Source organism: Chiloscyllium plagiosum, chromosome 2 (genome assembly GCF_004010195.1).
Source record: "Chiloscyllium plagiosum isolate BGI_BamShark_2017 chromosome 2, ASM401019v2, whole genome shotgun sequence".
In the NCBI taxonomy this organism is placed as follows: domain Eukaryota; kingdom Metazoa; phylum Chordata; class Chondrichthyes; order Orectolobiformes; family Hemiscylliidae; genus Chiloscyllium; species Chiloscyllium plagiosum.
Genome location: NC_057711.1, coordinates 8,046,388 through 8,062,413, shown reverse-complemented (window position 1 = coordinate 8,062,413; position 16,026 = coordinate 8,046,388). Strand labels below are relative to the sequence as shown.

The 16,026-nt window shown below is 43.2% G+C and overlaps 1 protein-coding gene across 4 annotated transcripts in view; it reads right to left on the bottom strand.

Moving 5' to 3' along the window:
- sh3rf1 (SH3 domain containing ring finger 1) overlaps positions 1 to 15,831 on the bottom strand; it is a 155,302-nt gene extending 139,471 nt beyond the window's left edge. Inside the window, exons 1-2 of one of the 4 annotated variants that reach the window (XM_043703587.1) lie at positions 15,811 to 15,831; positions 13,878 to 14,421 (exon numbers count right to left, since the gene is read on the bottom strand). In XM_043703587.1, the coding sequence (XP_043559522.1) occupies positions 13,878 to 14,270 (393 nt within the window). In that variant the 5' untranslated portion in view covers positions 14,271 to 14,421; positions 15,811 to 15,831. Of the gene's footprint in view, positions 1 to 13,877; positions 14,422 to 14,916; positions 15,022 to 15,810 lie in introns of those variants that run through there. The other 3 variants (XM_043703607.1, XM_043703578.1, XM_043703596.1) reach the window with 3 other exon arrangements.
- Positions 15,832 to 16,026: the final 195 nt, after the last annotated feature.

Below are 16,026 nucleotides of genomic sequence, written 5' to 3'. Positions count from 1 at the left end.
AGCCAGTCAACACTCCTGAGGATCCTGTACACTTCTAAACTCCATTGGATAGATACAAGTCTAACCTGTGCCAATCTTTCCTCCCATTTCAGGTGAGAGTCTGGGAAAACTTTGTGTGAAGCACCTCCAACACATTTGCATATTTTCTTAAGTGTAATGCACAATACTCCAGGAGAGGCCTCACCAGTGCCCTGTATAACTGAAATCACAACTTCCCTACTTTTGCACTCAATTCCATTGCAATAAATAGTAATGAACTTGCTAACCTAAAACTTGCTATCCCTGCATACTAATTTTTTACAATTCATCTATTTTCCCCTGACACAAGCACTCAATGTCAGGACAACATTCATACACAGGAGGAATAAGGTGAAATCTGGACTTGGACACCAACATACTAGTTTCACAGGTGAAAGCATGGAACAACCTTTGCAAGATGACAGGCTATTATGGAAAATAGGTTTATTAATGTCATGTACATGGAGGACCTTTCAAAACAAGCAATTTTCTTTTTTCACTTCCAGAAGTAATAGTGTGTGTGTGGTAACAGGTGAACCATAAAAGGGGCCATCAGTTCTGGCCACTCTAAGCACAACTCCGCATCCTAGCCTAACGTTCCCACAGCTCATCTGCAAGATTCACTCACTAGAAACCAAAGTCAAAACGTGTGGCACTGGAAAAACACAGCAGGTCAGGCAGCGTCCGAGGAGCAGGAGAATCGACGTTTCGGGCAGAAGTCCTTCATCAGGAATGTGGGGACTTCACCAAGTAAAAGCTGCAACTTCCAACCACGTCTTATTCATTATCGATTTCCTTCCTTGTATTTCTGAACTGTTAAATCTGCCTCCACAATATAAACAAGGCAGTTTCAACATCACCAGGGCTCTTCAGGCAATAATTCAGGGTCAAGTCTTGAAGTGCTTCGGCAATAACTAACAAATGTGTCCAAGTATCAGCACAATGAGAAGCCTGGGAGCAAGTCACCCACCCACTTGGCCACAGGTGTGTGGTCTGACATGAACAAAAAGACAGGAACATCTCATGCAAGAGTTCAAAGATGTCCTATCTATTACTTGATCCTCCTGCTATTTAAATTCATTTGAATAAGGAGCAAATAACAGTTTGTTTTTAAGAAACATTAACAGGAGGAGAATGTTCAAGGTATCAGTGCCTGCAATATGATATTCAATTGTCCAGGTGTTTTAAATTGAACTTTTAAATGTTACCTATTTTGTTTGGGCATGCTGGTAGCTCAAGTTGGGGAGAAAAGTCAAATACCTGCATTCCATCTTATCGAGCTCACGTATGTGTGAGCAAACACGTATACCCTGCTTTTTGAATGTTCGCTTTACACCACTTCATTATTACGCAAGAGCTACATTAGTACCTGTTTTCATGAATCCGAAGAAAATTTTTGCTTTTATGAAAAATAGCAAAATTTATCCCATATAAATCATGCATCTTTACTCTATGCCATTTTCAGCTTACGAAAGGTTTCCGGATAACGGGGAATATTCAGTGTTTCAAACATTTCTTCACGTTTATGGCAGTTTTTTTTTGCTCAGTACATTTTCTTTTCAGTAACTGAAGTAAACAATCCTGCATTTGTGAAGGGTAAAACTGTGCAGCAAACCTCAAAAAGAAATCAGTGTTGCCGAACCTGAGCCACAAGCTAACCAAGAGTTGTGGTTACCGTATGTCAGCTGTTGTTCAGTGGGCTACACTCTTACCTGCAAGTCTTAAGGTTATGGATTCCAGAGACTTGAGTGTATTAAGATGTGTTTCAAACAGTACCAAGTGAGACCTCCACTATCGAAAGCTTCATCTTAAACACCGAGCCAAGATCCCAAATGCCTTAACGGATGGCCATGAGAAACACCACACAGCATTCTTTCAAAAAGGTGCAAGGAAGTTTTTGGACTTTCTTTTAAGTCCATAAACCAGTATCATCAGAAGATCAACCAATCCTTAACATCTTCTGCTTGCAAGGCCACTGTGTCTAAATTGGCTGCTGTGTTCTCCACATTACAATAGTTGCAATACCTAAAAAAAGTACCTCATTTATTGTAAAGCACTTTAGGAAGTCCTGAAGACATGCACTAGGAATGAAATTTTTTCTTTCACTGAACCTCCACCATGTATATAACAAGCAGGGACCATGACAGGACAGGTGGGCTTGTCAATTTGGTACTGTCGAGGATATTCTACGGTTAGCCTTGCTTGAAGCATTGGCCATCAAACTGGTCACTCTTGATGTTGTTCTAATCAAGCAGAAAGTGAGGCCTGTTCTAATCAAGTAAACCCAACTATTTACACTTCTCCAGTAATTTTTCAATCATAACCCCATCTCGTGCATGTTCTCATGTACAGTAAACCACTTATTATTAATGAGTCTTGATGCAGACAATTAACTAGTTTCTGTACATTTACTGAATTGTCGTCAAGGACCTGCATCCACATGGCATCTTAAATACAGTTAGGTATTTCACAGGAAGATTTACCATCAAAATTTCATATTGAGCCAAAGGCAGAGATAATAAGGCAGGTGAACAAAACTGTGTCAAAGAATAAGGAGCAGAGAGAGGTAGAAAGAAATAGAAAATTTTAAGGAAATTTATGTGCAGCATTTTGACAATCTATTGAAGCAAAGCTACAATGCTTATCATCCTACAACAGTTAACTATCCAGATGGAGCACATCTGTTAGAACCAACCATTATGCTAGGATTGAATTTTGAAGACATGGACATTGCCTTTCAGTCCTGTTTCAAATGTTACCAAAAGAGAAAATGCTGGAAAATCTCAGCAGGTCTGGCAGCATCTGTAAGGAGAGAAAAGAGCTGACGTTTCCAGTCTAACTGACCCTTTGTCAAAGCTTTGACAAAGGGTCAGTTAGACTCGAAATGTCAGCTCTTTTCTCTGCTTACAGATGCTGCCAGACCTGCTGAGATTTTCCAGCATTTTCTCTTTTGGTTTCAGATTCCAGCATCCACAGTAATTTGCTTTTATCCACTGTTTCAAACGTTGTTTCGTCCCAGAGACTTTATGTCAAACCAAGGAGGCTGGAACGTCTGTATCATTGAAAACCACCCATTTGTAAATACAGGTACTTATATCAATAGCTGTAGCTCATTGTCCATATTTCTTTCAAACCTTATGTGATTGAGGTGTGGTTGAGGTGTAGTATGACTACAAATAGACAAACAATGCCTTTCATGCTGTTAAACAGAAACCACGAGAATGGGCTGTTGGCTCCAAATAGCTTTGCTGAGGAAATCGAAAGTTTGTGACTCAATCCTATTGGATCTTTGCAGACAACCTTTATCCACTTAACCCACTGTCCAGAATGAAGAAATAAAAGAGCTGTGATCTCAAGCTACACAACTTTATTTGTTAATATAAAAAGATAAATTGAATAACTATTCTCATCCCTTTTGGGATGAATGTTAAACCGAACCACCCACCTCAAGTTTTAACAGCTAATTAAACACTGTACTAAATTTCAAAAGTATAGTTTAATTGCCAAAAACAACAGCATTCCCTTTCTGTACAAACTGTTCCACTTGATATGAAGGAGGGTTGGAATTAAATAATACATATGGCTGCTATCCAATTCACTCAACTCTCAATACACGTTTCACCAAACTAGAACAATTTAAGTTAAAATATCTGTAAATATTGCACAAATGCCATTTTGGTCAGATTTTCTCAAACTCAAAATTATACAACAGTGACGGAGAAATTAATAACTGCCAGATGCATATGGATTCCTAAAGGTCTGAAGAGCATTTTGGCACACCACTAAAAACCTCATTTCTGCAGATAGACAGGCGACAAAAGTTCACAGACAAACCAATCAAGATGACCTCAAAATGGTTTAGTACAGTTCACATCTTAAACTGTGCCATGTTTAATTTGTAAGAGATTTGGACTGTTTCCTCAAAATCTTCACTGTTAGAGTAAATGACCTAACTTGTGTTGGTAGATACATCTGGTGAAACAATCCCAATTTGATGACGTTTGAGTCAATGGAAGAGTATTGGACAGGTAGAATAGCTGGCTCTCATCGAGGACAATTGATTTCCAGATAAACCATTCAATATAGCATGACTGCCTCAATCCATGAATGAAAAGTCTCAATGCAGAACAGGAAACTAAATTCTGAACCTTATCAGCCTTAACTTGCTGGTATAAAAGTATTTCTAGGTGCTTCACAGTAGCATTAGCTGACAACACCTGATGCTGAGCTGCTAAGCACCACCTTCTCAGGGGTAATTAGGGTCGGACAAGAAATGACGGCCCAGCCCACAAATACACACCGTCTGAATAAATCAACAAAATCAGGTCAGGTTACCAAGAGACTTATTCTGTCATACCAATAGCATCCCTGCATTCAACTTCTAAGATGCTAAAACTGAAATTCTATCCTTAAACTACTATGGTACTTCACCTTGTGCTCTCCTCCCTTTATAACTTTGCTGTGTCCAAGTTTTTGGACATTCAGGTGTTAAATTTGTCTGACTGCATGTCAAAGCAGCTCTTTGGGGATGGCCTACATTTAAGGATTTCTATGAACGAATATAGGACTCTCACGCAAGCACTTACAAAGCAAACGAACCGCCAATGAAAACCTGCAGAATGGAAGGTTACTGCAGCAGCCAAACACAGAAACAAATGGGCAGTCCATTCACACCACACAATTAAAGAGACAATTTATCCTCAGCTTACTACTGTGTCACCAACTGCTTCAGCAATGGGATTTTGTTGAGGTGTTTAAACACCACAGGAAGTTCTGCAATACCAGGAAGAAAATCCTTGACCAATTCTGTTTCTGCCTCTTGTTAACAGCAACACATTTGTTTGCAGTATTTATACTTGAGGATTTGAATTAAAACCAGCTTCAATACAAACCCTTTCGAGGAATACTGAATTCGTAAAATCTCCAAAATGTGACTGTGTAGGAGGAGACCATTCACCTATTATGCCTCCTACCAGCGTGATTAAGCACTACAGATCGGCACGGTGGCTCAGTGGTTAACACTGCAGCCTCGCAGTGCCAGGGACTTGGGTTCAATTCCAGCCTCGGGTGACTGTGTGCATGGAGTCTGCACATTCTCCCCGTGTCTGCGCGGGTTTCCTACGGTTGCTCCGGTTTCCTCCCAGAATCCCACCCCAGGAAGAAAATGTGGGAGTGTGGTGACTGCGGGAAAGACTTCAGTGTCCCATGTGCCCTGGAGACTCATCGGCGCAGTCACATCAGGGAGAGGCTAATCTCTTGCCCCGAATGCAGGAAGGGTTTTACCCAGGCCTCCAACCTGCTGGCCCACCGGTGGGTCCACACTGGGGAGAGGCCGTTCAGCTGTCCCGAGTGCAGGAAGGGCTTCACCCACTCCTCCCATTCGCGGCGCCCACCAGTGGGTCCACACAGGCGAGAAGCCCTTCAGCTATTCCTCCGCCCTGCTGACTCACCAGCGAGTCTATACCAGGAAGAAGCCGCTCGCCTGCTCAGAGTGTGGGGTGGGCTTCACCCGCTCCTTCCAACTCCAGACGCACCAATGAGTCCACATGGGGGAGAGGCCCTTCCCCTGCCAGAGTGCAGGAAGGATTTACCCAAGCCTCCTAACTGCTGGTCCACTGGATAGTCCACACTGGTGAAAGGCCATTCACCTGCCCTCAGTGTGGGCGGAGGTTCACATTGTCCCGCAATTTGCGGAAGCACCAGCGGGGGCACCAGTGCTCCCAACAGTCAGATTCTGCCGGTGACACTGCTGTGGATCACCCCCAGGACTGAACCTCCTCCCTTTTCTGACGGTGGGAGAGTCGGTGGGTTTGTTTTGTTTTCTGCTGGACTGCAACGGTCCCACCCCCAGCCCAACCTCTCAGCGGCTCAGGGGCTGCACGGTGGCTCAGTGGTTAGCACCGCAGCCTCACAGCGTCAGGGACCCTGGTACGATTCCAGCCTCGGGTGACTATCGGTGTGGAGTTTGCACATTCTCCATGTGTCTGCATGGGTTTCCTCCAAGTGCTCCGGTTTCCTCCCACAGTCCGGAGATGTGCAGGTTAAGGTGGAGTGGCCAAGCTAAATTGCCCCATAGTGTTTAGGGATGCGTGCATTAGTCAGTGGTAAGTGTACAGTAATGGGGTAGGAGACTGGGTCTGGGTTGGTTACTCTTCGGAAGATTAGCGTGGACTTGTGTGTGGGTTGAAGGGCCTGTTTCCACACTGTAGGGATTCTACGAATGCTTCAATTGAACCTTCCAGGCACAGCATCCCACAACATAAGCACAGTGTGTTAAGAAATATTGTCTCATAACACCCTTGCTTCTTTTTGCAAACCACTTCAAATCTATGCACTCACCCCTTTTACAATCTGGTATTGTGAATCCCATCAGGATGAAATCCACAGGGATTTGTTTTAAATGGCTCATCCCAGTTTCTATAAAAATGGACCTTTTATATTTTAGGGAAGAACGAGACAGATAGGTGAGCGCAAGAAAAAGCAAGTGCCTAAATTGATGGAGTGAATATTGCCTGTGACCATTCAAAGCCAAGAATTCAGGTGCTAAATAATGATGTGACTTACTTTAATTGATCATCTCTATAAATGTGTGCGCAAAGAGTTACTCCAGCATTAAATCGAGAGGTCCAAAAGTTATCTGCAGTCTTTGTAAGGAAAGCCAAGACAATATTTTTTTTGCACTGCTACAGTATTCCTTGAATCTATAAAAAGGTTCTACATATGACTAAATATCACCGTATACTGCCTATGTTTTAAAATCAAACATATCCAAGAAGCAAAGTAGCAGCAAAATTAAGATAATGGTAGTAAACCCAGGGGGGTGGGGGAGAAACAAGATTTTTTTAAATTTAAAGCAGCACATTCTGGAATGGAGTGCCTAAAGAGGTGCTGGAAGCAAATTCAATTAATAATTTCAAAGGAAAACGGGATAAAAATTTGAAAAGGAAAACTTTTCTGAGAAATTTAACAACAGCAGTGAAGTAGATTGGATAGCTTATTCTCAATGCCAACACAGGGTTCAAAAGGCCAAAATTGTCTTTTTGTTGGGTAGGTGGTCAGGCGTTACAAAAACTAATTGTTTCAGCGAGGTTGGCACTGATCAATAGGAGGCTGATGGCCAAAGGGGAGCATGCTCATTGAATTATGTTCATTTCCACTCTGCCAATGCTACAACTTTGAAATTCTGATCCTTATTTTCAAATCCCCCATGGTCTTGCCTTTTCTTATTTCTGTCACAACTCCAGCTCTACCGTCTCCAAGAATCTGCACCTTTCCAACTCTGACGTCTTGCACATGCCTAATTTTAATCACTATACGAGTGGCAGCCCCCAAGCTCTGGAATTCACTTTGCCTCTCCCTCCTTTCTTCTGGCACTCCTTAAAAACCAAGTCTTTGACCAAGTTTTTTTTTATTTCAAGTGGCTGAGTGAAACAAAGTTCAGCTGTCAAGTCTTATGGGACATTTTATCACATTAATGGCATGATTAGAACGTCAACTGAAGTTGCACAGACTGCAAATTAAAGGAACAGAGAATGCAGTGCTGCAACACATCGTAGACAGGCATAAGAGAAGCAACAATACAGTCTCCTGTGAAAAACACAAAAGTTGCCATTAATGCAAAGCCCGGAGGCATTGTTATTTTTAAGTGCTGCCATTATCTCCAGTGTTATAAAGAAGTAGGAAACAGGAAATAAATCTGATTAGAGTCTGAGAAGAACACTTCCTCCTTTACATTAGTATTTGCAGTAAGCAACTGAATCATTATTTCCCTCAGAGCAGGAACGGCAATATTGACTGGTAGCCTCATGACAACCTAATAATTACTGCAACCACAGGTTCAAGAGCTTATTCCATTTAATCTATTTTGACAATAGATTTTTTCTGCTAAAAAAGGTCAACACCAATACTCAGCTGCCACTGCGATGTTGGAGTGCAAGACGGAGAACTGCAGATACTGGAGGTCAGAGTCAAGAGTGGGGTGCTGGAACTCCATAGTGAAGTGTTTGCCTTACTAGTTCCTTCATGGCTGAGCAGGTTTCAGGTGCATCTGCCTATTATTTATCCTGTCCAGTGAAGGTGTTTCTCAAACAAACAATCTGAGCGAATGGAACACATAACAGATCTATCGATGTAGGTTCCAGCATCAAGGATCTACCGTCAGAGACAAAGCCAAAACAACGTCCTTCCAGGAACTAAACTTGAGAAGCGTTAAATTCCATACACTTCAAAAACATGGTTCAGCTATGGTGTGGTTCTTCACCATTCCCCTGCAAAGTTATTTACACAACTCAAGATTTCCACTTCCATTGTTTTTGCAATAAATAGCCAGACTGTGCCTTGCACATCAATAGAAACATGTACTATTGATAGTAAATTTATTTACACCAACTATATTATGATTCTTGAAGTAGCTGTACACTTGCCTGAACGGTTTTTCTTCATAAACCTTTTGTACAATGCATACAGTCAGGATCCTAACCGCAGAAGTATGCAAATAGCTTTACTATTTCGGAGTAGCTTCAGAAAGCACTGCCATCCAGTAACATGAAAACATTTGCAGTACCCAAACATGTGGATTTCAGTTTCAAAGCCAGTAGTGCTCAAATACCTCGGAATATTAGTTGCTGGAATATTTTGCTTGGGAGTGTTTGAAGGTGGAACTGCTATTTTTAAAATGCAACCATGGATTTCACTCCACACAGTGTTTAATTACATTAGAGAAAATGGCCAGACAAATTAAAGGTTGACATTAACGTGAAATCTGCTAATCTATAAAGGATGTCGAGAAAGAATGAGTGTCGTGTGTGTGGGGGAGGCAAGTGCCCTTTCTATTGTTTCAATTTCTGATCGGGCATAATCCACTATGACAGACACTCTGTATTTGCCACCTGTTCTTGTGGAGGGTAGGGATCTTTGGGGATCATGCATACCGATATAGTATTGATCAGGTGAAGACAATGAGGAGCTTCTGCTGAAATGCCTCTGCCACTCGCTCATATGAACAATATGCTCAGACATGTACCACTACAATCTCCCTAAATTAAAGAATATATATCAAAAGGGACTCTAAATATTCAGACTTGAAAAATATTTAAGAACATTCAAGATCACCAAATCTGTCTACTTTCACCTCTAATATTATTTGTGTGACTCTGTCCCAGCTCACATGCCACTGAATTTCTTCCCTGCCATTACTAGACTGCTGAATGGACACTAACTACAAATAATGTTGATTTTGCTAATGTCAACCTTGTTTTGTACACCTCCTGTGCAGTTGTACCGTGTATGCCTCACTCTAAACACCCTATGATCTATGTCCTAGTTTACTATGATATGCTGTCAAAACAAAACTTTTCACTGTACTTAAGTACATGCGACTACAATAAATAAAAAAAAACATTATCTCTAGTTTTGTCTATTTCAATGCTCTCCAATCAAATGTTAACTCATCCAAAACACTATTGTGCTAAATTCTGCTATGTTCTCTGAACATATTGTCCAAGTGTACTGACTTACTTTGGGATGCCAGTCATAAAATTCCCATCCTTCTAGCCAAACACCTCCATGATCTCACCTCACCCATTCTCCAACACCAGAACCCCCAGATATCTGTGGACTCCAATACTTCAATTGAACACCCCCATTTGTACTGCTCAACCACTGGTGAGCATGCCATCAGCTCTTTGACTTTAATTCCTCCTAAATCTCTCCATCTTTTACCTCTCTCCATTACAAGATGCTCTCTTTGTCCAAGCGTTTGGTCACCTATCCTAACCTTGCATGTGATTTAATGTGATTTCATGAAATTTTATTTAATGATTGCTCCTGTAAGCACTCCGAGACATTTTGCTTCTTTCACGGTGCTTTAGAAATGCAAGTCATTGTAGCAAAGGTGTCTAAAATGTGAATATATCTTGTAATGGATTATGTCCTGCATTGCTCCTTAACTGATATGTTGGTACAGTATCTCAAACACTCAACACGTTTGGAAACCTTGGTAACAAAAGCAAGAACTTTAGATTGGACGATCTGAGCTATAGGGAGAGACTGAACAGGCTGGGGCTGTTTCTCCTGGAGCGTCGGAGGCTGAGGGGTGACCTTATGTAGAGGTGTACAAAATTATGAGGGGCATGGATAGGATAAGTAGGCAATGTCTTTTCACTGGGGTCGGGAGTCCAGAACTAGAGGACATAGGTTTAGGGTGAGGGGGGAAAAGGTATAAAAGAGACCTACGAGGCAACTTTTTCACACAGAAGGTGGTAGGTGTATAGAATGAGCTGCCAGAGGAAGTGGTGGAGGCTGGTACAATTGCAACATTTAAGAGGCATTTGGATGGGTATATGAATAGGAAGGGTTTGGAGGGATATGGGCCGGGTGCTGGCAGGTGGGACTAGATTGGGTTGGGATATTTGGTCGGCATGGACAGGTTGGACCGAAGGGTCTGTTTCAATGCTGTACATCTCTATGACTCTTTAACTTCATTTCTCCAAACGTACCAGCTTATTCACAGCACATAAATTCAGGATGTGACCAGTCAACACACCTGCAAAAGCTGCCACTAATGGTGGTATAAGTTTGTTTGACCTCTGCATTCGATACCCAGTCTTTAAAAAGACATTGAGAAAATGGTCTAGACCAGAGGGCAGGGATTTTGGTTTAAGGCTAAACTGGTACAACTGTCTTTCAATGCATCACATGGGTCTTCTTATTTGAATCCAGAGTTCCACAGGGCATTTTGAATGATTGGTGGAGCTATTTGGACAGGTTCAGGCATCTCACTGATTGCGAGAGCCCAATCTGAGATTGAGAAAGAATTTGCTGGAGTGAATTCTGTTCTACCTGGTCCTCTGTTTTTCCAAGGGAGAACACTGCTACCTTTCCAGTAAAATCTGAAAAGGAATTTTATATTTTCACGCAGGTTTTTCTTTTGCTTTATTCACACGAGTTGCATTGGCTGGGCCAGTGTTTCTTGCACATCCCCGTTTACCCTTGAGGTGGTGCAGTGAGTGCCATCATGAACTGCTGCAATCGATGTGGTTTACTGTACACCTGCAACCAGATTAGGGAGAGGATTCCAGCTCTATCCTGAATGGTAGTGGTGGTAGGTTTGGAAAGTGCTATCTAAAAAGCTTTGGTGAATTTCTGCAGTGCATCGTGTAGATGGCTCATGCTGTTGCTACTGAGCTTCAGCAGTGAAAACAGTGAATGTGAATTCAGTGCCAATCAAGCGGGCTGCTTTGTCCGTCAGGTTTCTTGACTGTTATTGGAGCTGCACCCATCCAGGCAATTAGGGAATATTTGATTACACATGGTGGACAGGCTTTGGGGAGTCAGGTGGTGAATTACCCACTTCTGGATCCCTAGCCTCTTGTAGTTTTGCTCCCATTTAGTAATTAGATGCCTGACCAAGTTCTGCTTCAGGTCAGTTTCCAGGATTTTGACAGTGGTGCACTGAGAAGTTCTCCAATTTACACTATTACCCTGCAGCATGATCAAATGTGAGGTGCTGGGCAGAAGCACAGGTAGATTTCGACTGCTGTTAAAACAGTCGGCGAGTATGCATTACTAATAATGGTGAGGTCCACAGGTTCTTCATCCACTGTCCTTTTCGAAATGTAAATACAGCTGTAGTCAGGCTAAAAAGGGACTCTCAATGGGTAACCGTGAACTCTCTCTAAACTGAAATTCTTGCATCAAAGCTTACTTTTGCCTGTGGCATTACTGTCAATCAGGAGATCAGAGGACCAAAACTTGCTAATAAAAAAAATGCAGGAACGCAGCTTCCATCTGAAGGTGCTGAGGCTTTTATACTACAGGTGATGAACCTTCCATTGGTGACACTATGAAACTACCTGTGAACACACACTGCTGCAGTACTCAACTTCCACCTAGTCGACACTGCAGTCTAAAAATTACTTTTGAGTGATATTTGTGCACGTTTTTTAAACATTCACATCACGGTCCTGAAATGAATCGTTTTTAACTTCCAATCTGATCGCACAGGTAAAACAGGTAACAACCATTCTCATGCAAATATTGGTCATAGTTTCTCAGCTTGTTTTAAATAAATTCTTGCAGACAGATTCCACAACACATGCCGTTTCCCCAAAGGGATAAAAGGGAACATTTTCCAACCACTGGCGATAAGCCTATCATGCTAGTTCCCTCTGGATGTCAGGGGAATATTTTCATCAGAGCTAGATAAAGACATGAGATGTTAATCACACCCAAGGCATTTTCAAAGTCTGTTTGCACACAATGTTCAGTCTGGGACAGGCACACAAAGCAAGCTAATTCTGTATTCATCAATTTAGCTGGTGAAATAGAAGGTAAGGCACTGTGTTTCTGGAATAAGGCAATCCCAGTCTTAGCTGCAAGGTCAGGGGTGCTAAACCCATAGCTCTTTCAGATTTAATAAAGCATGGAGCCATTTATTGAGATTTGAAGGCCCACTCAGGCAGGGACAGTAATTGAATAGAGCCGTTGATCCATCTGACCAAAAATTGCAAATCTTGGCACAGAAACATGCATTCAAAACGCAAGAGATTGGGTCACTTCCCTCAGGCTAGATCACACATACTGATTACAATATTCATTGACATATCTTGAACTCCATAACTCTGGTAAGAAGTACATGAACCGTAGCAGAGATAAACATCACTGTATAACAGTACTCAAATATTGCATGGTTTACAAATTGCAGCTTAGCAGCTGCAAGTCACCCTTGGGATTTTACAGGAGTTGAAGTGCACGGTTCTCAGTGGATTCAGTAGTCTATTAACCATCTGATCACTAGTGCCAAAAGACACACAAATTAACAGTCAGTCGGAAGCTGAGCAGATCAGCAAGCTTTGCTGAATCTATGAGATGCAGTTTTGTTGATTAGCCAGCCAGTTTCACTCAAAGTACATAGAATTGAGAATGATATTTCTCAGGGCTGAATAAATGGGAAATCATTAGTGGCAACATCCCACTGATGAACTGCATCAAATGGGGGAACGGTGTTGCTTACTATTTTTAGTAGAATGGCTGATATGGGAACTTTAATGGGAGAGATATCCATTTCTCAAATTGCCCAGTCACAAGTAAGTTGGGACATATCCCGTCTGCACAGTGATTGCTGAGTGCAGCAATGCCAGCAACAAAGATAATTTTCATAGGACTGGAAGGAAGTGGGTAGAGTGCCCATCTCCTGAAAAATGTGTTGCATCTTAAACTGGCTGGGAGTTAAAAGCTGCCAGTCAAGCTCTCTCGACTGTTTCATTTTAAGGTTAACCTCGAGAAGAACTGCATGTGCTGCCATGCAAAAACCCAAATGTTCCCTTGGACGGTGGAGCTGCAGTTCAAACTAACCGGCGTAAAGAGAGCACTGCCTACCTTAAAACCACAATGCAGCAAGGAGGCTCTGGGAACATGCTGTCCCAAAGTTTAGCTGTTCAAAACCACAGAGCCAGATCTACATTCGATGCACATATGCAGCAGCAGCACAGATAAATTATGGTTGGATTTGATGAAGTTAAAGGAATTATTAATGCCATGCGCTTTTGAACAAACACTACGTTAGCAGTGTTTCTTGATCACAGTCGAGTCTGCAATCTTACTAAATGACAGAACAAACTTGGAGCCCGAATTGCATTTCCCTGTTTTTATATTTTAGGTTCATTAATTTCTTATGCTTATTTGACCAGTCACACCTCAAAATGCAAAGAGCGATGGTTTATAAGCATGCACTCTTGTCCCAAAATGACTAGCGAATGGTCAAAGTTTCAACACGCAAGCACTCTGCATCCCCCAAAGGTTTAGCATTAATCACACACACATTAACGTGGCGTGCAGCCACAAACCAACCGTTAACCTACCCTGACTGGGGGGCTACGTGCCTGCACTCGGTGAATGCTCTGAAGATCCCGCAACGTGGTGCCAGAGTTGGGAACAGTAATGGCTCCGTTGTTTTGGACTCTGGCAGTGCCATTGACGTTGTTGTTGCCGTTGACACCACCGCCGGGTCTCCTCGGCCGGTGTTTGATACCGTCCAGTAGCCGGACCAGCAAGATGTTGGTGGGGAGTTCGTCAACGCCACAGTCCACCAGGGTTCGGCACTCTGGGCAGCGCAGTTCGCTCCTGGAGTTTAAGATGCCCTGCAGGCACCGCCGGCAGAAGGTGTGCTGGCATGGCAACACTTTGGCAGTGGCATCCAGCCGCTCTAAGCACACAGGACACTCCAGCAGGTCCAGCAGAATGGATTCGTCCATTGTTTTGCGCTCTGATTCCAAAGCTTCAGTCTGAGTCAGGTCTCCAAAGAAGCCTCATCGCAACAAAGGTCCCACTGAATGATGAACAACTTGATATCCAGCCAAGCTCAGTCACGTCACATCCATTCCCTTTCACTCCAACTTGAAATAACTATCAAAAAGCAAACAGACACGTAAAAACGCTGGGATATATCAGAATGCACATTTTAAAGAACTTAAAATTCCTGGCCCCCAAAAACAAATTAAGGACAATGATTATTCTCCCCAATTTACTGCAACAAGCTCGCACATAACGATCTATCCTTCCTCAACAAAAAAATCTACAAAGACGTCCCTCCTAAATAAACAACATAACCAACAGCTCTGCTGCACAGCGTTAGCAAAAAATGCTGCACAGATTAAGCCAAAACGCAAGCTACTTTTTAGTCCAAAATAATCTGTGCCTAAAAGTAGTATGGGGGGGAATTGTGAACGGCAGTACAGTGGGACTAATCGTTTAGCTCCTGGGAAAAAGCCGACAGAAGTAATTGGGTGGGCCGAATGGTTCCGGAGAGGCGCTCCGGCCCCTTGTACTGAGCCGGGCAGACCATCCAGGCTGGGGGGGGGGGAAGCCCTGTACAAAAGCAGAGAGACACCAACCACCTACCCCAGTGCGGAGTGAGCTGCGAGTGTGTGCTGCAGCTCGAACAATATCCCAGTCTTTACAAGAGCCTCCTCCCCACCCCACATCCACAGGAGCTCCAATCCCAAACCAGCAACCGCAGGCAGTGACATGACGCCAGCGCGAATTACTCACTCACTCACTCACTCTCCGATTTGGGGGGTGGGGGAGGAAATACGGCCCATCTCAGCACCACAACCCCGCCCCCCACCCAAGGCAAAAGGGCTCCAGATTCCCAGGCAGCTACCCAGGCAGCTACAAGGGCGGGGGTAAACTCAGCAGATTAAAAGGTGCAGAAGAAGCAGCCGGCTTTTGCTTGGGGTCCGTCCCTGCAACCTCTCAGAGGCGGCTGCACACCGACAAATTGCCCGAGGGCTGAACTAACTCCCACATTCATTCACCCAGTTCCGAGTGAGACGACTTTTCCAAATTAAGGTACATTACACACAGGGCTTTAGAAAAAGGGTTTAAACACACTGCACTAGGAGTGGAATTAAATTTGTGCATTCTCCGTTTCGAGAACAAAAATCATGTCTTGGAAATATTTCCAAACTCACGGAGAGATAACAACCAATCCTTTGGGAAATGAGATCCGAAAAATATTATTTAAAAGCCTGGCAGTAATGTGTTTGCTAATCATTGGGGCTGAGTGATGGGCTTTCACATCTCCTGCCTGTCCCTCTGTACGCCTTTCAGCACACACTGTCGAGCTGTCACTGGGGGTTTGGGGGTCAGGTTTAGGAAGGACAGTGTCCCAAAGGGATTGCTTTGTCACAGAGACTGGCTACATCGCTTATCAATGGAACACCGCGCGGGTGAGGGGGAAATCTCACTCACTCACTCACACACAGACACGGACACACAATCACACGTACTCACACAGACAGAACCATGGAAGGGAGTGGTTCACAACTCATATTGTAACCAAAGGAAAACACTCAGTTTCTGTTCGCAGCTTGGGGTGGGATTAGATGAATTACAGTGTGGAAACAGGCCTTTCCCCTCCCCTCACCTCACTTGAGGGGAGGGGAGGGGAAGTGAGGGGAAGTGAGGGGAGGGGAAGTGAGGGGAAGTGAGGGGAGGGGAAGTGAGGGG